At 42.8% G+C, this 25,405-nt stretch overlaps 1 protein-coding gene across 3 annotated transcripts in view; it reads right to left on the bottom strand.

The window, feature by feature from the left end:
* Positions 1-25,405, bottom strand: part of BFSP1 (beaded filament structural protein 1) — an 82,852-nt gene that overhangs the window by 15,417 nt on the left and 42,030 nt on the right. The window contains exons 4-8 of one of the 3 annotated variants that reach the window (XM_048937069.1): positions 19,337-19,463; positions 18,465-18,622; positions 16,080-16,186; positions 5,411-5,603; positions 3,184-4,705 (exon numbers count right to left, since the gene is read on the bottom strand). In XM_048937069.1, the coding sequence (XP_048793026.1) occupies positions 3,184-3,554 (371 nt within the window). In that variant the 5' untranslated portion in view covers positions 3,555-4,705; positions 5,411-5,603; positions 16,080-16,186; positions 18,465-18,622; positions 19,337-19,463. Of the gene's footprint in view, positions 1-3,183; positions 5,604-16,079; positions 16,187-18,464; positions 18,623-19,336; positions 19,464-24,166; positions 24,214-25,405 lie in introns of those variants that run through there. The other 2 variants (XM_048937072.1, XM_048937070.1) reach the window with 2 other exon arrangements.

Here is a 25,405-nt window from a genome sequence, read left to right as displayed (position 1 = left end):
ATAATTAGCCCTTTGATGAGTTGCATCCAAACAGTTCCTCACTGTGCTTTTTTCTAACTCCAAGGGAACAAATTCTCCTCTGGCACAATCTGAACTATTCACATTGATGTGAAAAGCTATGGACGTGCCTACAGAGGGTTTAAAAATAAATTTAAACCTAGGATATACTTTCCAGTGGTTCACATACCTCTAATTTTACAGACAAAGTGGTCCCAGGGTGTACTGTATGTATTATAAATCTATTTCTCTAATGGTGAATGTGAGCAAAAGAACGTGTTGTGAGAGCTAAAACTCTTTGCCTTAGTGAAAAGCACAGACACACTGGAACAGGTTGCCCAAGGAGGTTGTGGATACCCCATTCCTGGAGGCATTAAAGGGCAGGCTGGATGTGGCTGGATATGGGCAGCCTGGTCTGGTGGTTGGCAACCCTGCACGTAGCACGGGGGTTAAAACTAGATGATCGTTTTGGTCCTTTTCAACCCAGGCCATTCTATGATTCTATGATATGATTCTATGATTATTCTCCAGGAGATGTTATCAATCCTAGCACAGAAGTCAGTGCTTTATGTTCCAAAATGTTCCCCTATGCTGTGCTGCTGACTGAAGGCATAGGCAGGTAGGAGTGTTGGAGCACTGCAAAGCAGGAGCCCCGATTTCTTCTTCCACAGCCCCAACACAGCACAGATGGTTATCACTCCATATTTGGGGAGCAGAAAGCACAGGCATGGATAGCTGTGAGGTGAGCACTGAGGGTGCATAGTGCTGGGGCACTGACCTTGTTTTAAATCCAACCAGTCTTTGAAAAACTTTCACACCTGTTCTGCAAGTCAAGTTCAACAGCTTCCAAAAAGGGAAAAACAAAGCCCAAATTCACCTTAGAATTGCTCAGGTCGAAAAAGACCTTAAAGATCATTGAGTCCAACCACAACCTAACCATACTATTTCAACAAGCCTCCGCTAAATCAAGTCCCTTGGCTACATCCAAGCCAACAGAAATTTAAAGTTCAAAGCTACAGATATAGAAGGCCATTGCAATGGAATGACAGTGGCTGCTTTTTGACCAAATTGCCTTTGATTATCCCAGAGTTTCTTTTTTACTGCTACTGAGTGAACATCCCAGGGCAGTGTGATGAGATACCCACTAATTTTTCTGAAAAATCATTAACTACCACTGTACCAGGTCCTAAACCTCATTTTCTAAAAGCAAAGTGCTTTCTATGAGTATTTATGATCTCCAGAGCCTTGCATTCTTGCCCACTCATTCACAACCTATGCAAAACAGCGCTAACAAAAAGCAAGTGATGCTGTGTCAGATCCTGCTGATGGGGAGCTGTACAGGTCACTAATCCACAAAGCATGCAGTTGGATGCAGGAATCTATCAAAAGGTATTTCTGTCCATTTTGCACATATTTTTAACTAATACACAGCTGGCACTAAGTTTAGTTAAAATCTCATAGACACTGCTTAAATAAAACATACAAAAAAGTATCAAAGTTGACAGTTAAATTACACCATTGGCTCTTAGCTGAATTTCCTGCTCTTGGCTATTGGAATACAGAACTGCCTAATCTGGCACTCATTACTCATTGACTCACAGCCAGGGAGTCATGAATTTCTGACCACTTCCAGCATTTAGCCTCAGTGCACCTGCATGGGTTGTTCTCTGTTTTTGCAGATCAGAAACAGAGACGAGGGTTAGGAATTTATTTGTGCCACAGCTCCCACGAGCTCTTTGTGTGGCAGCTCGCTGGTACTGGGTTGGAGCTATTGATATTTATTTATTTTGGCTGGCTCATTTTTTGCCCCATGAACAGCTTTGGCAGCACTGTAGAGCAGCATGGTGGGCTCGGGAGGGCAGGATGAGCATGTGTTAGGGTGGTTATGGCTGCTGGGAGCGATGGATCATCAAACTACAGCATCAAGATGCAGATGGTCACATCGCCAATTGTTTCACACCTGCTTTCTGGCTCTTCCCAATTGTTCAAAGAAAACCCAAACAAACCGAGACAATTGTAGAAACTGAAGGGAAACACAAGCAGTCTTATACTTACTAGTCCAGAGGAGTGGGAAATCCGTAGTGGAACAGACTGAAAAATTATGTGATTTGGCTAAGGTCAGACCAAAGTCTGTGGTGGTGACAAGGGATGAAATGTCGAGTGACTCATATTCCTGCAGCAGCAAGACAGTGCTGCTCCAGCTGGTTCACCTCCTCCCTTCTTAAAAGTGTTTTTGGTGAGTCCAGTGGGCACTGCGTGGGAGCAGCTTTGTTTCTATCAAGACTGTTTCTTGAAAATACTTCATTTGCCTCCTTCCTATCCTTGTCAGTAAGTGTTTCTAACCCAAAGTAGCTTACATGGTGTTCTTCTCTCATCCTTTGGTGGGGAAGTGAAAAGTTTTACTTCAGCTTGTATACTGCTGCCTAATTTTCCCTTTTTTTCCATCATCGGCCCTTTTATCAGCAACATTCTCCAGGTCTTGTTGTAGAAGTAATTAGGCAACATGGCCATAACTGGCTGCTGCTAAAGAGAAGGGACTACGTGTGTCTGGAGGCTCTTGCATGCTTCAACCCATAATTCTCTTGCTCTTATTTAAAGTACCAATGAAGCTAAAGAGAAATGAAGTTTGAGGAAAATTTTCTCACAGGTATTGCTTAAGTAGCACGTGCCAGAAATATTGGGACGCAAGGAAAAAAAGGAAGTTAACTAGGCAAATCCCTCTCACATACCAAGAAAAATAATTATTTTCTCTTTTCATCCTGCATCCGTAGAGGCTGGTCCAGGTGATTTACAACACCTGTAAATAATAACAGTTTCTTAGAGATGTCCTAAACGTTTCAGGAAGTGTTTGGAGTCTTGTAACTCTGCTATTCAGACGCTTGGCTCATTTTGTGCCAGGATGGTTTTCTAATTGGTCTTTTCCCTGTTGGCAGCTCAGAGCACAGCACTGCTAAAGCTAAGAAATGACAGCGTGTGCCATGGTGAAGGAACATTGCCCCCCTAGTAGTAGGGACAGCATGAAGAGCAGAGCCGGTGCTCCCTACACACTGCATGCTATCCATGGCTACAAGTCTGAAACATGAGGAGAGACATCACCACGCAAGAGAAGCAGCCAGCGACCAAACCTATCCTTAGGACACAACTACAGAAGCAATACTACCTCCTCCCTCCCTCCTCCAGCCTTACTTGTTGCGATACTCATCAAGCATGCGCTGGGCATCCTTCTCCTCCCGCTCCAGCTTGGCCCGGTCGGACGCCAGCTCCCGCATTCGTTGGCGGTTGAACTCGATCTGCCCAGCGAAGGCTTCATCCAAGCCCACCAGCTCATCCATGCGCTGGAAGGTCTCCAGCTGCTTGCGCAGGATGGTGTTGCGCTGCTCCAGCACGCGCGCCCTGTTGATGTAGCTGGCGAAGCGCTCGTTGAGTTCCTGCAGGTTCTCCAGGCCTTGGGCTTGGGCCAAGCTGTCAAACTCGGGGGAGCCCCGCAGCTCATCATAGGCGTCCGAGCGCTCGTACTTCTCCTTGCGAACCTCGCGGAGGAAGCTGCTCCTGTACATGGCTTCGGGGAGGCTGTGTGGTGCCGGTGTCCCCTCTTCCGTGCCTGCCTGTCTCTCCAGTTTGGATCTGATTTGTATCTGGGGGGTTTGGGGAGGAAGAATTGACCATAATCACCCCCCAGATGATTAGGAGTTGCTTCCAGGGCTGTTTGTGGCACTAAAGGCATCATCTGCAGCAGTGAACTAAATAAATCCCCATGGCCCCGCCTTGGGGCTGCCCATCCAGGCGTCAGCAGTTCAGAAGAGCTTTCTTTTCGAGTGTTGCAATTGCATAGGCAGAATAAAAGAGAGCAATGTCCAGCTTTTGCCTGGTGGATTATCCATGGACAACAAAATGAGCGCTTTGCAGTTTCAGAGGCTGAGTTCAAAGCCTGTCCTGGCTGTGTTGCAGGGGAGAGCTTTGTCCCTTGTTGTTGTCTCCAGGCACTGTGTACAGGCCTCCTGCTGAGCCAGGATTTTGGTTTGAGCGGATGGAACAGCTTGATTTTTGTTACTTGGCAGTTTTGCAGTTGTTTGGGATTACATTATGGTATATAAAAAAGTCAGCATGGCTCCTGCTCCAGATACAAAATTTGGCCATTTGGTTCTCACCTCATACTTCATCACATCAGCCTTTCCTGTGCAGTAAGTTTACCAAGCACAAGAGGCATGAAAGCAGGAGGATCACAGTCATACTTTATAGAATTGGTAGTCCAACTCAGGAATAGCTAAGTGCCATTTCCCTTCATGGCGTGGCGGACAGTAAGTTACCTCATGGAGAATCACCATCCTTCCCTCCCATCCCTTTAACCCCCCTCACATGCCACCATTCCCAGAGAGTCTCTAGTTTCTCTAATAGAGATAGATGTACTTCCTGTAACTTTTTCTTTTGAAGTCTTTACCTCTTCGTACACAGTTTTTTGTTCCTCCAGAAGCGCTCACACAGCCAAGAAGCCCAACACCAGGACAGCCCAATATTGACATCTCTGTTAATAATTTATTTACATTTAAGTCACTTTTTTTCAATGGACGCATCCAGTGTGGATATTTAGATCGTATGTCTTGAAACCTTAACAGAGAGTGGCCCTACTGACAGCAGGTGCAGAGGAGAAGAAAGATGCTGGGTGCTCAGGTAATTCTGAAATTCAGCTGCTCTTTAATCAAATCTGTATCTAGAGTAATAAAAAGCCCATTAGAGGTTTTCTGCATCTTCCCTATTCTGCTTCACATTATTTGGAAATGTAAATAGGGGAAGATCAAACGATCTTTCAGAAAATCAAAGTAGGGCTTGTGCACATATCATTCACCTCTGTACACAGCCTCTGAAATAGTTAAACAATAAAACAGATAGTTATAAAGAAATATATATATATATTTGCATCTGCATGTTGCACAGAAAGCAAAGCCTTACACACAGCACCAACACGCAGCTCTGTGGCGAGACAAGCCTGCCCAGCCAAACAATGCAGCAGCTGCTGCTGTTTTTACAGAGTTAGTCTTCCAGAAGAGATCAGAAAGCAGATTCTGCTGAACTGTGGGCACCATACTTTTATGGCAAGAGATTTTTAAGCTTTAGAATCATAGAATTACCAAGGCTGGAAAAGACCCCTGAGATCATCCCAGCCAACTGCTCACCTACCACCAGTATCTCCTCACTAAACCTTATCCATTAGCACTAAACCACGTCCCTTAGGTATCCTATCAGAACAGAAATAGCCTTTGAGGGAACTCTCCCAGTCCTCCTCCTGAGGCTGGAAGCAGTGCTGACTCCACACTAGGCATGAACCTTAACTCTCTAGGCAATAAACACAAAAATGTCATGTTCTGCTACAGGCTGCATTTCTCCAAGTGGGATTCCTGACTCAGTAAAGTCTCACCTTGGGTTGTTTCTCTGCTGGCTTGCTGCAAACATTGCTTTACTGTGGGCGAAGCAAGTATGCATGGCTCATGCTCTGTGCTCATGGCTTCCTGTGACAGAGGCTCTGACTTTCAGTGAGGGAGCATGAGGAGACATTCTGGCCTCCAGAGAGCTCGCGGTCAATCCAATGCAGCAAACCAGAATGACACAACCTGAAAGACAAAAACAGCTTGGCCTACACTGCAGATGTTACCCTGTTTCTTTTGAAACCAAGAATGTCAAAAGCAACACGGAAAAATCAATCTACTCCTGCTGTGCACAAATTACTTGGCTCATCTAATGGACCACCAAGGTGAATTTCATACAAAGGGATCCTGAAGGCTGTTTTTTGCTTAAGTGATGGCTCAAAACCCAAAAGATTATCAATAAACATTAATGAAACGTCTGGCAAATTGCTGCTTGGAAGCTTCCTAGATTTTTATCAGTGTGCATGTATCAAAAAATCACTTATATATAGAGAATCTTTTTTACCCATTGCCCACAATATCAATAAAAAGTAACGATAAGAAATGATTCCTATCTTTCCTTCTTTGTTCCCAGGGTACGTGTCTTGTTCCTGTGAGAACAAAATCTGAAGGCTGGCTCTTTACATTCTAAATGTGTTCTATGATACATCATTATCGCCCCAGAGCAAATGTTTACCTACTGCTGCACAGCTCAATAAAGCCCTGATGCAGTGGGTGCTTTGCTTCCTCTTTAATTGCTTGTATTGCCATGAACTCCCTCTCAATCTAAATTGGCTATAACCTTTATGTACAACATCAGCATATTTTACCAATGCCACCAACCTGCTTGCACTCCTTGCTATTCAGCTCCACCAACACAAGTTTCTAATGCTAAATCAAACCAATTTAAATCAAACACACAAAACACAACACAACCATCCAAACAAAACCTCTTCCTGCTATTTTCTCAGTAAGACCATGACAGCTCATTGGTCTGCCTACTTAGCTGACATGAACTGATCCCAGCCCACAGTGTAGGGCTTTACACTCTGTTCTCTCTTGCTGTCCTTTGAAGTTGTTTTGTTTTATTTAGAGCCTGACACTAATAGCCCAAAGTATCCTGTTCCTGTAGTCCAGAATGAAACTTCAGAGCAGGGCATGCTAATGAAATTCCAAATGTGCATTTCATGGCAAGGTCTCATTAGGCAGAAATTGAGATTATTTTTCATGCTGAGAATTGAGGTTATTCTTCATGTAGAGAATTGATGCTCAAAAGGCCACGTCACATCGCATGGCTGAAAAGAGCGGTGGTGCAAGGCATTCAGGGCACATCTCCGCGAACATGAACATGACTAATGAGAGAGATGAGATGAATTGAGGCTGATTAGCTTTAAGGAAGACTCAAAGGGATGTAACTTCAAATAAGAAAGAGTCCATTATATAGGAAAAACAAAAAAAAGAGGTTTCTTTTCCACATCCATAGTGAATAGAATAGAACAAGAAATAATGGGTTTAAACTGTGTAATTTAAGATACAAACGAGTTATGCGGAAAGTGGTCTAACAGGATGAATAATGAAGCACCAGAATAAAAGGCTTCAAAATCTGTCACTGAAGCACTTACAGATCAGACTAAGCAAACACCACTCAGGGCTGAGAGAGGTTTCATTCATCCAGCCATAGGAATGATGAGAGCTTGCTGCTGATTTCCAGGGGGACACAACGAGTGACAGTGACTTCTGAGACCTCTCCCAATCCTGTCAGAGCCATACACTCCCGCTTGTAAGCACCTTTATGTGCAGTCTTCCTATTTGCTTTAGAAATTGATCTCTAGTGGATGATGTCCAGCACACTGCAGCACAGCTGGATGCTGACATCCTGTTTATTTTTACCCTGAGTGAAGCAAAGGGCACCATGCCTAGCCCAGTGGACCACATAACACTAAATACTACTGCTGTCAAAAACAGGAGGTTTGTCCAGATGCTGTTCTTCCTGACCCCAAATCAGGGCAGCTGTCTCTAAGGGAATTTAGAAAATAGCTGTGCCACGTTTCATGTATGAACTTAGAGAGCAGAGATATTGCTATCCCTGCAGGCAGCACCAGAAAGATCAGGGCCCAGGGCTGTTTCAGCTCGGTGGTTAAGCAGTGGTCGTGTACCACCAGAGGGCTGTAGTCCAACAGCAGGAACAGGCTGTGCGTTTGAGATCCTGTGCCAAAAGCACCAGCATCTGACAGAAGTAACACGTGATTCCTACAGAGAATTTGCTCTGAAACAAGATGGACTTTGTCCTTCTTGCAACAGTAGAATGTACTGAACAAAACGTGCTGCTTCTGGTCAAGGAGACCCAACATCACCAAGGTTGGGGCAGCCCCTGATGAAGATGAACATGCAGCTGTGAAGCTGTGTACATGCTGCACTGCTCAGGACACACAGCAAGCTCAGGTCAACACCATGAATTTAATAAACATTAGGGACAGATCCTCCGCTGAGCTGTCCCTGTGAAGTCAGGCCAGCACAGAATTATTGAGAGCTGGGCATACCACGAGGAATCAAGGGGAAGAACACCAACAACTCTCCATGGCAATCATAAACAAAAATAAAACCAGCTTTACTTTTTTGGCCTGCTTTTCCTAGCAAGTCCATAGCTGTAGCAAGCTGTGAAATTGCAGCGTTAGACAAACTCTAAGAAGCCAAGCTACTTTTTTTTTCCTGTCATTTTGGCCATCATTCAGGAAAAAAAAAAAAAAGCACACCATTGTAAAAGAGTAAAATAGAAGATCAAAGATGAAAACTGGGTAAATACTCCGGGTTTTGGTTTTATTTCTTTATTCTTATTTTTCTACTTTAGTCTTAATCTAGCCACTTGCTTTTGTTCACTTGTTTCTTTTTCTGAACAACGCACAATGCAGCAAAGGGACAACAGATCATCAAAAGCATGAGATCTCTGGAAGATAACAGTTGCTTTAGACCTTTTTTTTTCCTTTCTGAAAAAAAAAAGAAAAGGTAGGTAGATCACTACCTACAATTACCTTCAATCCCCCATGTCTCTACATCGTTACTGAATAATATGGTTGATTTAGGAGGATAGGATTTTTTGGAGGTATATCCATATGTTTGCATGTTTTCATCCAAAAACTGATGAAAATCAGAAGTATCTTTTTTCTCCTTATTGAAATAACATTTGTTTGTTAGGATTCAGAAGACCTTAAGTAAAATATTACGTCCATTTTCTTGGTACTGCAGAACAAAAACCAACTCATCTAAACATGTCTTATCTTTCAGAATGTCTCCCAGAAACTTCATTTTTCAACCCCCGTTTTTCCATGCAAGCTTAAAGTTTGTCATTCCCTTTTCTAGGGAAAAACACTGCAATCAATAACTAATTTTGATGGGGCCAATACTTTACAATACAGAAGAGAGAGAAAAAAGACAATTTTTTCCCCAGAGAATCTGTAATACAAGGGAAGATAGAAGATGTGGTGTGCTTGATAAACCATATGGCCTTTCCTTTCACCGAGAAGAAACTGAGTAGGAAGATGAGTTTTCTGATAGAGTGCTTGGTGAAAAGAAACAAACAAACAAACCTGAGGAAATGAAGTCAGAGTGAATTTGGACTCTACTTGAGCCCTTGAGACGATAATCTGCATTTCTGCGACAGAACAATGAAAGCAGGAGTGCGAGGAGATCTCTGGGGAAATGAAGACTACAACTTGAATGAATGAAACAGCAGAACTAGGGAAGGGCAATAAGAAGAGCCTGGAAAAGGGTCCAGAGGGGGAATCTCAGTGGTGGGGTGGTACATGGCAGGTGTCTGGCCATGCCAGCCTGGCAGTTTGGGGAGTGATGCTCATGGAGATGAAGACATAGAGCTCACTGTGTCTCAGAAGCAATGCTGATGGGATGTCCAACCCGACACAAAGGACCAGGAGCCTCCAACAGGTGGGAAGAGGAGAGTGGGACAGTGGAGGCCCCACTGCTCTCCTGCCCTTGTCCTTGGGGTGGCTTGGTGAAACAGCCTCGTATGCAGGCAGGTGATGCCTTCAGCCACCTTCATAAAGGAAGAGAAGCAGGACAAGAAGTCACACGCATTCCAGCATGGGCAAATCCAAAAAGCTATCTCTGGTCCTTACAGCTAATAAAGTCACCTATTCTCTGGGTTAATCTAACATTCAGGTGTAACAAGTTCCTCCTGCCCCCAAGGACCAAAAAAATGATGGGATGGAGGCCAGGCAGCACCACGGTGTGCACAGCAGTGCACACTCCTCCCCACCATGGGCCAGAGCAGCTGTCCCTCCTTTATTCTGCAAAGGAAACCATGGTCTGACCATTGGCAAACAGTGATTTTCTCCTAATGGCTCCCATGCACGGAGGTGCCTGCTTGCCTCACAGAGTTCATGGCAGATGCTCCTTCTCAGCAATATTTGGTCTGGAGCTGAATACATAGACCTGAAACTAAGCACTACACACTCAAAGCACTGAGAAAAGGAGATCTTAAACACTTACCAAAGATTTTTCTTTTTTCTTCCCTTGAATATTCAGCAAAGAATGGCTAAAAATCCTGCCCTGGAATTCTGGAACTTAATAAAACTAGATAGGATATTTGAATTCACTGATAGCAAATACGTAATGAAAGGTACTGAGCCAGGCTGATTTCTACAGGATCATGTCCTCAGTGTATCTTCATGAAAGCAGACCAGGCAGCTTCTAATTCAAAAAGCAATTCTGGAAACCTGCACTGTCTTTCTGGACAACCACTCAGCCTCACAGATCTGTCAAGGGCAGTCTAGCAACAAACTGAAACCCAGATAGGGAGAAATAAACCAGGGAGATGCGTCTGGGGAACAGGAAACTGAGAACTCACCGACTGCAACAAAAGTGATCTAACAAAAAAAAAAAAGTTGAAAACACCACTAAACAAAGTGCAACAAGAAAACAGCAGGCACATGGGTGATGTTTTCTTCCATTTCCCTGATTTCTTTTCATTGAAAATGAAGGAGGATATGTTATAGCATAGTAATGGATGTAGAAGGACAAATGAAGGAATGAGAGCTGAAAAGAAGATGATTTCCCTTTCTGCTTGTATTGCTTTTCAATCCTCCTTACCACAAGTTCCATTAAACACAAAGCATTATATAGCACTTTGTTAGCTCTCCTTCACCAGAAGTTCAGAAAACAAAAAGATAATGTCTGTGACTTGAGTAAAAGGCCTAAGTAATGTTTTTTCAAAAACAAAACCTATGCTATTGTTGAGGCAGTGATACATCTGTTCACTGCCACTGATGCTGATTGAAATGGTACAGCAATCAGCTTGTTATTGTTGCTATGGCACAAGATAGATTAAAGGACATGCAAGCTATAAATTTAGAAAGAAATTAATCAGGTTGACGCATATTGCTGAAAACATTAGTTAGCACCATAAATCCCAAGTTTTCCTTATTATAAAGACATTTGCAAAGTCTCCTGTTCATCTCTTCCTTGATTGCCTGCATCAAGAAGAAGCACGTTCTGACTGGTTTCTGCCATGGGCAGCTTGCCATGAAGGGCTCCCATGGCTATTTCAGAACTTGAGGGAAAGATGAGCCTTGCTTGACTCATCTGTGGGTATTAGAGAGAGTACATCAGTGCCTGGGGACATTCGGTGTCTCTCAGGCTCTCTGGATGCTCCTCCATCCCAGCAAATTGTAAGGTCTTTCTTGCAGCTCAGTCACTGGGGTTCAGCCAAGCATACAGGCAGAGGAATGAAAAGAGAAAGGCCACCCCGTGGGTTTGCAGGGCTTCACAAAGAAAGCACATCAGAAGTAGTTTTAAGCATGGGATTTCACCTTCCATTAACTCACCTTCCCCTACTCCATTCCAGCCTGTAACATCGCCATCATTCTCCTGCAGTGCAGAGCAGGAGGTCACTTAGGGAGCATAACACTACACTTGCTTCTGAGGTGTGCAGATGTTTGGAGGCAGGCTGGGAAACAGGCAGTGCACCACTTGCTTGGTGAGTGCTGCCTGCTCACCTCACAAATTAATGACCACTCCGATTGGTTTTTTGTTTGTTTGTTTTAGTACAGCCTGTTATGAATCATCTGCTTTAAACACTTTGTCAACTCTCTAAAATACTTTTCAAAGCCACCATACTTGGCACTTTCGGAAAACTTAGGACTAGCATTCATAATGGGAAGTGCATACCTTCCCTCTGTCTCTAGCTTCAACCAAAGTGAACAGTACTGGAAAATGTCTTTACAAGGTCATGTTCCTAATTAGCCCTGTAAGTGTTCTGCTGACTTACATCCAGGTTATCCTGCACCTGTGCTGCTGTAGCCTGAACCACCTGAGGTTTCCTTGCTGGTACTTTCGGCTGTCATCAAAACTCCAGTCTTGATTGTAACCAAATACCCACAGCAATGTGCAGAGTGGTAACTGGAGGCAGCTGTCATTTGGATCAAGCTTCCAGAATGGATTCCCCCAAGATCAGGAAAAATCCTCCCAGCAGTAACACCGCAGTTTTCCTTCTTTGTTAAGAATCCCCAGAGAGACAAAAAGGCAAAAATTGTGTCTTTGGGAATTAAAAAAAAAAAAAAAAGAAAAGAAAGAAAAAAAAAAAAGGTCAGAAATGTGAAGAATGTAGAATACTAGAATACAAGTCTTTCACTAATAGGGTTTATCAAGGTGCCTGTCACACTATGAAAACACTCAAATCACTGTTCCACTCTTGAGAAAAATAATTACTTGTTTCCCTGATTAGACTAAAACACAAGTTGCTCTGTGAATACTTGCTAATCATCAATCTCCCAGAATGCAGAAAACAGCCGATATGTTACAACAGAAACCATTTGTGTCACAACAAATTATGCAGCTTGAGACTACAAACACAAACACAGAATGTCTTCTGCTGAGTGCCTTCATGAAGTTAACAAGGTGCACAAAGAGCCCAAATGGGCTATTAACTTCCAAGGAGACTGCTACTGATTTTAGCAGTAAATGGATCAGATCATTATGCAAATAGATCCTGGGGTCAATTTAAAGCGTTTCGCAGCTGGTGAAGTACCAGCATCCTCCCAAATTAATGCAAGAGACACCAGCAGTGATACTGAGCAACAACAAGGCTGTAGTCCTCAGTACTCTGGAGTGGCATGGCTTAAGAAAGCCAAAATGTCAGGATTGTGCAGCCTGAAATAAATATACAGCGCAGACGATACCGGAACAGGGCAGCAATGCCGAGGTCTCTGGCAAGGGGAGGTCCTGTTTTGGAAGAGCCACACTGCCCCAGGAGACCTTGCCTCTTGCCACCCTTGAACCAAAGCAGACATGCTTGACTTTGGGGCACCATCACACAGAGTTTCGCTCCTGACACTGTGGCCTTTGCTTTTCAAAGCAAGAAAAACATCACTTGGTGCTCAACGCAGCATTATTTGATGGCCTCCTGCTCTGATTCAACCTGAACACAGAGGGTTTTTTTCAAGGAGAGGTTTTTATCTTAGGCTTGTGCTGCAAACAGCCTGTCTGAAACACAAAAAGTGATTGCACCCTAAACTACACTGGGATTGAGAAGAACCTACTATCTGACAAAAGCAAAACAGTTATAATTGACTTCACATTCATTGTCTCAAAGAGACTTTTTACATGGTCAGATAGCAAGAGGACAAGAGAGAATGGCTTTAAACAAAAAGTGGGGAGATTTAGGTTAGATGCTAGGGTAATTCTTCACTCAGAGGGTGGTGAAGCCCTGGCACTGCTGCCCAGAGAGCTGTGGGTGCCCCAACCCTGGAGGTGCCCAAGGCCAGGTTGGACAGGCCCTGGGCAGCCTGAGCTGGTGGGGGGCAGCCAGCCCATGGCAGCAGTTGGGGGGGCTCTGATGTCCCTTCCAACTGAATGCATTCTACGATTCTATAAGTGGTTGTTACAATGCCATCTGCTCAGGAGATAATGGGACAGAGGAACCTTTCAATAGTCTGATGGCAGTCAGGCACATGGTATAAGCCTTCTCCTGTTGGAGTCCACTCCACTGGAGTGGCTACCACCAGTCGCACCCACCAGGGGAAGGATCTGGCCAAGCTGCAGATGCCTGTGCTGCTCCCGTTGCTGACTCCTGGCCCTGGCTGTCACTACTGTACCCGCTGTCCTTGCAAGCTGGGAAAGGGAACACAACATGTCACTTGCTATCTGCATTTCCCTTGTCTTCCAGCTCTGGCTTCACATCCGTACAGACTGTGCCCAAGTTACATATTCCCAGTTGTCTTACAGTGTCTGTACCAATCTACCCTTTTGTCATCGCTTATATTTAGCACATCCACTTCCACCTCACCCATCCGCTCTTTGCTCTAACATCGTACAATTTCTGTTTTGACACTATCTTTTGCTTTCTCTAACTTCAAGCTCAGCCTTCTCCTAGCTCAAGGCTGGACTCACTGCTTTCGTTCACAACTTTCCACATGCATTTTTCCTGTGCTTGTTCTTGTTCTTGTCACCTCCACAGCAGTGCTGTAATTCCCAGTGTTCCCAGCAAACTAATGTGGCAAATTCTGCTTTTTGCTCCCAGAATTTACAACTGCTTTCACATTTGCAAGCTATTTTATACAAAAAATGACTTCTTGCCATAATATATATATATATATATAAAGATATGGCTACCATAATCTATCTATTAGCATTAGTATTTTTTATTTTTACTGCAAATTTCACCTATTGTTAACTCTTGAGTTCAGTATCCAATGCTTCAGTCAAAACTGAGCTGCAGTGAAGGCTCTGTTTCCACCAACAGTAGTGAATTTCAAAAGAAGTGATTTCTATTTTGTTTCCTGCAGTCATTTAAATGTTGACTTTCACTGTGAATGTTTCCTGTTTAATAAAGTGCATTTATCTTCTCGCTGTGAAAGGTTTGTGCAGGGCTGAAGCACCACAATTATTTTAAATGGCATCTTGAGGCACGTTCATAACAAACTCCCTAGTATGTCTTTTCATTTTAAATGGTTTACAAATGTTAAAAAACCAACATAACAAAATAGCTAAAGAAATTACTCTAAATTATTTACTGCAACTGTGCACCAAAAGCAGTAGCCCACAGCTATGCTTAACTGTCAATTTATGTCCAGTGAGCTCCAAGGTAATGTCATATACTGTAAATGAGTCTAGCTGCTGGATGGAAAAATGTGCCTGAACATACACACAGATTTCAGACACACCGTCCCAGTTTGCTCCCGTGGGTTCAGCAGAATGCAATCATATTTTACCCATCAAGGGGTAAAATAAAACAAAACAGGAATTGCATTTTGGCAATAGCAGCGTAGCTGCTTGTAGCCCTGGTTTTTGGAAGAAATCAGCTGTGTGAGCATTGCATGGGACCACACTCCTGCTCAACATTTTGGGTCATTGCAGCATGGGCAACAGGCGTAGGCTTATCCCGCTCCATCCAGCTCTTCAGCAGGAAAAACTATAGGCACTCCTTCCTGATTTTTGCTCTTTTTAAAACTTTTCTATTTTTAATTGTGAGGGAATATTCAAAAAGCAACCTGCAGGGCTATTTTCTATTACAGTCACCTAAAGTTAAAGTGTAAGTACAATGTTAGCGTGGTGTAGTTTGGCTAACACAAGCATTTATATCCTTAAGAATGAAAGCTAGGAAAAGGAAAATCTGTATGTGCAAAGCTACCTCTGCTTTTAGAAAGAATTAAATGTTCTGTTCTCCACCAGAATGTAAGCTAGGATATTTCTCTTTGCCCCAGGTCTATTTGTGCACATAAAATAGTATTTATACACCAACATGTGGAATCTTCCCTTAGGAAGGGTAGAACTGTTCTGCATTCAATCCATGGCAGCAATTGCCAAGTTCCACTATTCCCTCTGCCTTACCCAGCATGCACAAAGCAGCACAATGTTTCAGGTAATCGCAGTCTTTGCGCCTCTGCTGAGGCTACAGCCTGATGCACTTGAAATGAGCAGCACATCCACACCAGCAGATTGTATTCCCCTTCCTCTTGATTTATTAGCTATTTCAGAAGCAGGGCTCAATCAAATCAAAGGGTGAGACCGAGTCACTCTGCATGTAAATACATACTAATTCCTACAGATACACAGCATTATTGATGGCACAAGCACCCACAAGGCATCTTTGATCACCAACACCCTTTTTATGGTTAGTGCTGTTCATGATAACATACTCAGATTTAAGTGCTTCTAAGTCAAGGAGACTGAAACTGTGTGTATGCGTATATTTTGCATAGCTTGACAGTTCCCACTCAAGTACTCCACATCCCTGCTATTCATCTTGCTTCGCTCCTCTTATCAGTTACAAAGTCAAGGCTGAACCTCCTAAAAGCTACACCTGTAGTTTTAGCGGCCCACCAACATTGGAATTAAAAGTTGTAATCTTAGTTACTGCGCCCTTCATCACAAGTCTATGCAGTTTATGTTGCTGAGTTAGTTGACCGGTTTCCCTATTGCTTAGCATTCCCTTTAAACTTACAAAGAACTGTCACTGAACAGCCTTAATGAAGCAGGGGTGCTCCCACCCTTCCACATACCTTTGCAAAAGGGAGAGAAATCGTGTCTTGGAGCGGGTAGGAGAAGAAACGATTCTTTGTTACTGCGGGAGATTTGCAGTGCTGAAGACAAAGTAAATCTCAAAAGGACCTCTATCTCTTTCACTCCTTATAAACTGCAGGACAACATGCACTCAAGTCTGCTTGGTCCTACCTGGTAAGAAGCCCTGGTCGCCACTCTGTTCTGCTCCAGGATTTACGGACAAGTCACTCCAGCATTTGCTTTTTTCCCCTCTTTGAGAAAATGCTTCTTGTTGCCTTCTGCAAAGAGAAAACCATACCTGTTTTTAAGTATGCCCTCTCTAGCAGCATCTCTTTAGTATCACAAGCACCTCTCTCTATTGATATCTTTATTTTCCAAGTAACGTAATTTTGGTACTCTGCTGTCTCAGGTGAAATGAAGGTAATAATTTTTTTCTGGAGCTGTGTTTTCCTAGGCTGCTCACATCTTCACAGATGGGGAAAAGAGAACAGAAAAACAAGAGGTGCTATGAAGGGTAGATCAGAAGCTTGTCCTCGAGGGCATACCATGAGCCTCAGGCAGCTCTTCTACAGAAGAAATTGCTTCATAGCCTTTCCATGAAACATTCATTTGTTTCTTCCTCTCCAGTTACTATGACTAATATAACAATTCCTGTCCAAGCACAAACAAACCCCAAATCACAACAAATTAAACTGACTGAAAACAAGTAATAAATACTGCCAACAATAAACAGCCTTTAGTCTCATAAATTAGAAATTGCAAGCCAGTAAACATCTCACTCAGCTCTTCCTTTTTTCACATAGATATCAGTGGGGAGTTTGTATGATTTCAGAAGCCAGAAATTTTCCTCTGTCCTTTTTCAGCTAAAGAAAAAGGGCAGATTGCACCATCTGCTTAGAAAATAGAAAGATACATTGACAGAAATATTATATGACACACTAACTTTGTGCAGTCAAATTACAACAACATCAGTGGTCCAGCAGACACGATGACATGTTATCTACATCTATTTTTGTGGTTAGAAAAAATTAACAACATTCTCAGTACATTCTTTTCATTCAGAAGCAAACTCTTGACTATACAGCCTAAGACTCAACCCTCTTACAATAGCAAAATTCACATCTCCACTGCTGTCAATAAACACATATCAGAAGAGTTGCAATTTTACCCCAGTGCCTGCTTACTGAGATAGCTGAACATATTGTAATTAGAATAGCCACTGCAAGCACACTCTTGCAAAGCACAAAGGTGTTACCGTGACTCCAAACTTCATTAACAAAGCCAAGATACATAGATTTCTCAGCAATGTTGTTCTCTCCTGATGCTTTCATATCTTGATTCATTCCAGGTACAGATTCCATTATCAGCTGAGCCTGTATTTCTGTTTCCTTCACTTCAGATGAGTATCTAACAATGCGGATGACTGTAGCTTTGATTTCTTTTTCCTGTGACCACTCACTTTTTTTTATTGCTACCTCTTGTTTTCTACTTATATCACTATTGATGAAATGTCATCTCATCAAGCACAATCCCTGGTTAATTAGGTTAGCTGTGGTGTTTCTTAGCCTCTTTTTTGGGTTCTCCATTTCTCCTTAACAATGACTCAACTGGATTTTCTTGTGATGGTGAATCTCCACAAAGATTGTTTTGAATGCAAATTTGTACACACTTTCCTAGGACTATTTAGGACAAAATTCAGAACAGTTAGAAAGGCACAGGGGTGAACTGAAGAGTAGAAAGGGAAAACAGAGCCCCTACATTTAATTTATAATAACGATCTGCCTAAGCATGAGATTAGGAGAAATTAGGAAGATGACAGTTCCGCGGAGAAGAATTGATGGTAATAACAGGGCTGATTAGTTCACCAGGAATCAGCAATATCCTCACATCTGTAACTGAGATAAGCATCAGACTGGGACATGATGCGTGAGTGCTGAGTGTTTAGAGCAGTGAGGGGCATCCAATAATAATTGGCATGTTTAAATGGGTGTCTGTAGGGCAGATGAATAATCTGATCTCTGTGTCCTCTCTAGGACCCCATAACAGGGGCAAGGAAACTCCCACATTCACATGAAATACAAGAAGCTTACTGCCTGGCTTGACATGCAGCTCATATGATGGATGTGTCATTACAAGAGGACATGCACCAAACAACTCATGTCTGGTCTTTGGTTCCTTTGCTATCCAATGGTGGAAGGAAAGAAAGTAGAACATTCTGTTTTCTCTCAATACAGAAGTAGGGACTTAAAATGGACTAATCAGTGGAATCGTATCCTTTCAGTCAAGTAAACATTGAGAAAGGAATTAAGGAAAAATTTCTGTAGGGAAAAATAAAAAACAACACATCTGGATGATAGTAAAAAGGGACATGAAGTCAAACTTCTAGAACAGTAAAAAGACACGACTTGGCAGGAGTTAGTAAATAACAAAACTTCCAGAAAAAAGAAAAAAGATAGTGGTTTAAATTACTCAGTATACGTACAATAAATAACACCTGCTTCTTGACAATGAATACAGCAGATAAGAATGATGAACTGTTGGGGGAAAAAAACATACCAGAATTCCTCCAGGAAATAATTTCATCTTCAAGACACTTTCAAACAGGCGCAGTGAAGAACAACAAGCAGGAAGGTTGTGAAAAGCTGTAAGTAGCAGTTCAGCAATCAGAATATCCTGAGTTGGAAGGGACCCCCAAGGGCCACCATGTCCACCTCCTGCAACGATACCAACACAATTTGTTGAGGTGTGTTCATGCAGCACAAACACCTTGTGTCCTAAAGATAGGAAGCCTGTACAGCTCCCAGTGCCATTGTTGCCAGGATTCTTGCTTCCCATGGAGCTTGGAATGTCCATGCAGCACAATTGCTGGGCTCCCAACCCCAAACCAGGCCATTCATACTTCGATCCCAAGCCCCACAGCTGCCCCAGATCCCCTTCAGTACATCCACAGTAAAGAAAATAGAGATTGTGTTTAAGGAGGATGTTCCTATCCAGAGTGGACCCAGATCTGGTGGCCTGATCTAGATTCTGGCATCTGCTTCCCTCCCTCCCTTCTTCCCCAGGCCTTCACTTCTGCTCATTTTCCCCTACCTTTCCAACCCTCTCCAAGTAATTTTTCCTTTTCACATAAAATCCTTTACCCTGTCAACATTTTCCTGGTAACTAAATGGTCAGAAACTGTTGTGTGATCCATTGAGAAGACCACTGCTGAAACAGTCCTCTGTTCCCTCTCACTCCTCTTTTGTCTGCTGCAATGTTTTTGTTTTTTTTTTTTTTTCTTTTTTCCCTGTAGTGATATTTTTTTTTTTTTTTTTTTTAATATTTATGAAAAAGAACCAAATTTGCTCCACAGGGTCTTCAGTTCCCTTCTGCACCTGCTGCCTTCTACACCTTCCCAGCTCTCACTCCTCATCTTTGTTTCCACCCACCTCTTCTGCAGGGTGCGAGTTCTCTTCTCAGGGTGAAGTTGATCTGATTTCTGCCCATTTTCCCCTCCTTCTGAATGAGCTTTTCCCTTCAATGTGGTAGGATCTCCAGGCAGTTTCATCCCGTTCTCTAGGAAAGGTATTAGAAAGGACACCAGCTATTACCACTTTCCACAGCATGTCCCTAGAGATGCCTTGGCTCAGCTCAGGTCTGACGATTATCACTGTTGCTGAGTCTTTCAGCCATTAGCCAATATGTCAGAGAAAGCTCTTTTGTCAGTCAATGTGAATATTTCATGAGCCACTGCACAAAACAAGTCACTGAAATTCACTTCTAAGCAGCTCAGGTGAAACACTTCCTATCAAAGAACATCTGACCACCTCATATGAAAGGACCTCCCTTTGTCTACTTCCAAATTTGCAAAAAACCCTTGAACTCTGAGGTTAATTCCTGTTACTTTGCCTTTCCTTCTAATCAAGTCTAGTTACACTTCTTACTGCCCCTCACTTTAGTTTGAGGCTGACATTACTCAGCCTTTCCTATTACACTTCACAACCTCATACTTTGGCTTGTGTTCCACTGCTCAAATCTCCACCTGGACAACAGCCTGGGTGTCTCACAAGGGATCACATGTGTGTAAGAGTTTACTACAGGTGCCGTGGTGTTATGATAGCAACAAAATTAGTGCAAAGCACCAGAGCTCCAAGTTCAGGGCTGCCTGAGATACTATGCCCTGCTATGCAATGGACATGAAAACACTGATGCATGATTACTAAGATCTTTGCTTGAGATATTTTCAGAGAAAATATTGCTATCATAGTTCTACTTCCCTTTGGAAACACAAAGTAGGTTTGGTATCACAGCATAACAGAAAGGCAACAGCAGAAGAAAAGGTATCATTCACTAAATACATAGCTAATAAGAATCATATCAAATTCTGCTCTGAGATGTGATACATCTAAAAGCCTTCTGTCTGCTTCTTTTGTCTGTGATATCCATTGACACTGTTCATTAAGGTTGTGGTTCACTAAGAAGCCCAAAGAACTGTGATCTAATTCACTTGGAAATTCATTTGCTTCATAATTCCATTTCATAATTAATTGCTTTCACTACCATTAGTCACCTCTCCACAAAAGCAATGTGATCCTGCAGTGCTGGGATTAGAATTACAGACCTTATTTGCTGAATTCCAGTATTAAGATCTGCAATACTGATAGCTCTGTATCATATTGAAATACATTACTGGCCTCTGCTGTCTTAATATAAGCTTCTGACAAGACTGCAGGCAACAGATTTAGTTCACTGGCCAAACTACTGAGGGAACAGAGCCAAGAAGATATTAGGGAATATTAAATATCATTAAGATTTTAGAAATAAATCTGCAGCTTCACAGCCGAGGTGCAAAAAAAAAAACAAACCAAAAAACAATAACTTTTGTTTCAAAAATCTGTGAGCTCATATTAACAATTCCACACTTCATCATTTGACAGAGCAGATTTAACCACCGGAGACACCAGAAGAATAACGACTTCCATCTCTGCCTTGTGTAACAAATTGTCCTGGATTGCAGCCGAGTGCTCTCCATCTCCAATGTGATTAACAGTGTCACAAACCAGGTACCCAGAAGCCATAGCATTCATAATTGCATTACGATTCATTATCGCTTTAACTCTATACATGGAAGAACAGCTAAATTGAACTGAATACTTCTCAGCCTTAACTCGCTCTTTTTCATTAATAGATCTTGAAGTGTTAAAGGACACTGTGAGCTTTCTTAGCTGTCTCAACAGAAAGCTGAGACCCTTCAGCAAGAGAGCACCTGTATTCTTCGTAGGGTCTCCCGTCTGTGCAAGGCCAAAGGAAATCAAGAAGTTTAATAAAAAAAACCAAAAAATTGGCTTCAAATGACTTTTTTTTTTTAAATCTAATTTTTAGCTCATAGTAGAGTTCCGCACTGTGAATTTCATCTCAAATACTTGAAGCTTGGTTGAATCTTTTAAGAAGATGCAATTAGAGAATTATAACAGGAAATCTTTAGCAATTGCAACAATAGCTCATTGAGGGGAGCAGAACAAGAAGAGAAGTAGTGAAAGCCCTTCGGAGCAGCCTTCATGGCAGAGCAGCACGACTCCTCATACACACACCCCCATTTCCATGCAGATATCTGCATCTTGGTGTGCCATTCTTATCTCTAGCTCTTACAGCAGCACTGGGATCTCAGCATCAGCCACAAGTTCAGCAAGCCAGAGAGTGCTTAACAGCAGATGTCCATCCGTGGAACACCCATGCTACTGCTCTCTTGTGTATTTGAACAAGTGATTTGCACTTCAATTTCAGAGTGCCTTTGAGATGTATTCTTTGCCCTTTTGTTTCATCAATTATTTGATGGGAACAAGAGCTGCAGAAAGCACTTGGTTTCACTCTTCTCTATCTCTCTTTGTAAAGTCTCTTTAGCGTCTGCCTCACGATTACAGGAATACAAACAGCCACAAACTCTCAGTTCTGGATAAGCAGACAGCAGTAGGTTCGCTCACTTGTTTGGGAGCAGCTGCAGGACACTGATAGAACGTGTTGGCCGGCACTGTTGCAAGAGGGCTGCAGACACTAATGGTTTCCAAAGCTTAGTGTATTAAATCACGCTAAGTACAGCCTATTTCTTCCACTGGCAAGAAGTCAGTAGGAAGCTTTGCAGTGCATTATCCCTTAGAAAGAGCATAGCAGGGAGCAAATTATTAACACTCCAAAGCCACCCATTAGACAGGCAGGCACACGTATAACAAGAACCAGTGCTGGTCACTGACCCCACATTGAAGTAAGGCTTCAGAGCAGCTGCTCAAACATTCCTCAGTGAGCATTTCTGGGCACATGCAGGGCCACAGCAGCCTTTTTCATGTTTCATGACACTTCAGTGATGTTGTCTGACTAGATTTGTGTTCTTTGCTTTAATGCTTCTGGACACCAGTCCCAGTGTGGCACAGCAGCTTGCAGAATTAGTTCTGCAGCTGTGTGGCTGGCCCTCACCAGCCAAGGGTGCAACTCTTTCACTTAACAGATGTCACTTGACATTAGTCAGCTGCCAGATATCAGAATTCTCTTCCCCCAACGCCGCTGTTCCTTTTAGTTTTTATGGCCTCTGCAGAGGTCTGACCCTGTTTGCATTCACGCCTCATGAAGCATTTGTAAGCAAAGACTTGCATTTAGTTCTACTTCCAACTGACCACGACTTTCACAACATTCGCTGTGTGCTGGTTAGACTCTCTCATCCAAACTGCTTTAGCAATATTATCAGCTAAGATCTGGTACTTTTTAGTTTTGTTGAATTTAGCTATTGCTTGAGAACCTTCTAACAATAGAGCTGCAGTAAGTATGATTAACTCATAGTTAATTACTACAGCATTCCAACCCTGCTCTCTATGTGCTCTGACCATAGTGGTCAACCACAGACCTTTGATGCTCAGAAATCAGACTCCTGCCAGACACACTGGAGAAAAGAAGCAATTCTTCACGTCTATCGTTACAAATCTGGATCAAGAAAAACCACCAAAGACTTTGCATTAGAAATAATTTGACACAGAAGAGCCCAAGGGAAAAAAAAACCAAATTCTTCTTCCTCAAGTTGCATTACTTCTTTTCCCATCTTTGCCACTGTGATTTTTAGCTTTGTAAATGCCTCCTGTTGATTCATTTCTGCCAGCACCGCAGATCAGTACTTTCAGATCCCTAGGCTTTAACTCTTAATTACATGATGTGCATTTATCCAAGGTGATCTGCAAAAGTGAATGAAAACCTTCACCTTAACTCTGTGTTGGGACCAAAGTCTCTGTGTTGCTGATGGGCAGACAGGACTCAGCTGTCACATGAAAACACACACACCCCTCATCACAGAAGAAACCATCGATGCTCCCCCACTGTCCTGTACACACCATACTCATAAAAGCACCTCTTGAAACAGTACAGGCCGTCCTATTTCCATTAATTAAAGCTAAAACGGATTCTTTCAATGAAATGAGACTAATTATGGCTTATCAGTGAACTAGCACTAAAACTCTGTGCTGCTGAAGCTGTGCTGCTGCACAACAAATGTGCTTACCCTGTTAAGGGGATTGTAACACGCACTGTGAACTACAAAGGGATTCCAGACACGTTACTAAAAGATAACAGCTCACAGTTCAGCAGCAGCCCATGTATGCAATCCTCTTTGATGCACCTTGTTTAGTGCCTACAAGGTATGGATGACTTATCAGAAAAAGGATATTTCCCCCCTACTAGATTCAAAATTCTTCACAACATTTTACTGCTAAAGCAGGTGAGTTAGTACCAGCAAGACAACCTCCGTGCCAAAATGCTTTGATGAAAGGTAGGTAAGCCAGGTGATGCAATACATCAGGTCAGGGGCCAAGCACTGAGGAGAGAGGACCACAGACAAAACCACATCAACCAGAGATACCACCTACAGGACAGAGACAAGCTTAAAGAAAAGAGACTTAGTTCATCAGCCTGGCTGAGGTCCATATAAGAGACGTGTCTAGAGAAGGAGCAGCACAACAGCTCTAAGAAAGTTCTAGATGCCCAGGTGTCACGGAGTTGACTGGATCAATCTATGACCACGACAGGGGGGCAGTAGGTCCCTGCCCTCCCCCACACCACAGCCCCACAAAATGGGAAGGAAGGAAGGGAGAAAAAACAGCGGCAACAATCCATGGAGGAAAACTTGTTTTACTAACTATGATATCCAAATGCAAGGTAACACAATGTAATATAATCTAAAAAAATTGAGACTAATAAATCAAGTAAGATAGGAGAGAGAGAGAGTTCCTGAGACCGAGTCAAACCTGAAAAGCTTGGAACGGCTAGGAAAGCACCCTCCAGCACTCACTGCAAGGCAGTATGAGACCGCCCCACTCAGAAGGGCCAGATCCCATGACTTCTGTAACGTACAGGGATAGGTACCTGGAATTGGAGCATTAACACTTTAACTCCCAGTACACTATATGATGTTTTGATGCGGATTACTGAAAACCAAAAAAAAACATAAAACCATGACACCAGGGCTGATCTTAATTAGAGCCAGCAGGTGTGGGTGAGCCCCAGGTGAGGCTGCCCATGATAACAAAGCTGATGGTGCCCTAGCTTGGCTTCTGCAGTTGCTTTTAGAGGCATAGACTGATGGCAGAAACTAAGCAGTAAAAGGCTGTGAGCTGAGCCCTGTGCTAGAGACAAGCAAGCCATGACGCAGTGATGAGAGGCTGGTAATTTGCAGAGGCTGCCTTAAAGCTGGGCTTGAGAGACAGGCTTATGACTTATTTGCATTTGGCCAGGCTAACTCAGAGAAATGCCTCTCCAGAGCTCCAGCTGGCATCACTAACTACTTGAGCTCAGGAAACCTTTGGAGTCATACATGGCCTCTGCTTAGAAGCAGCAGCTCCTTGCAGACATACAGGGTGCTCTGGATGTTGGAAAAAAAAAAGCAGCTTTTTAATTATTAGAATATACATCCATCAACATTTATGATACAAGCTTTGTCTTTACAAGCTTTGTTCACATCAACAAAAATAATTCCCCACACCAAAGTCATCACCACAAAGTTGAGCGATCTACAAAATAAGCTGTACAAAACCAGGAGTCCCAAACTTATAAAAGACTACAACTCTTACAGGATGTCTCCCACTGATTTTCACTTCTGTGCAATGCTGAGCCTTAGGGAGTACCTCAGCCTGACTATCCACTTATCTCAATGATGGCAGCATCTCCCTACTGAATGACAGAAGTCACTTTTGCAGTGGGATGGCTGTGTTGACCTAGCACACTGCTTTTGCAGTGTCTGTTCACCAGAAATCTTGTTAAGCATCCCTTGAACTGAAGGAGGCAGAGAGAGAAGGGAAAACTTATCTGGTGTTAGTGCTATGAATCATATAAATAAGAGAAGAAGAGAGAATTGACAAACAGCCAATATTCTTTAGCCAAATAAGAAGAATGTCAAAGGCTTAAAAGCAGTATTTTCTCTCTGGCAGATCCCTTAATTAAAAGAACCTTTTATCTACCTGACTCAAGTAGCTTGCCCTCAGTGCTAC

Source organism: Lagopus muta, chromosome 2 (assembly GCF_023343835.1).
Source record: "Lagopus muta isolate bLagMut1 chromosome 2, bLagMut1 primary, whole genome shotgun sequence".
Classification (NCBI taxonomy): Eukaryota; Metazoa; Chordata; class Aves; order Galliformes; family Phasianidae; genus Lagopus; species Lagopus muta.
Note: the sequence above shows the minus strand (reverse complement) of the source record. Positions and strands in the feature narration are given on the sequence as shown.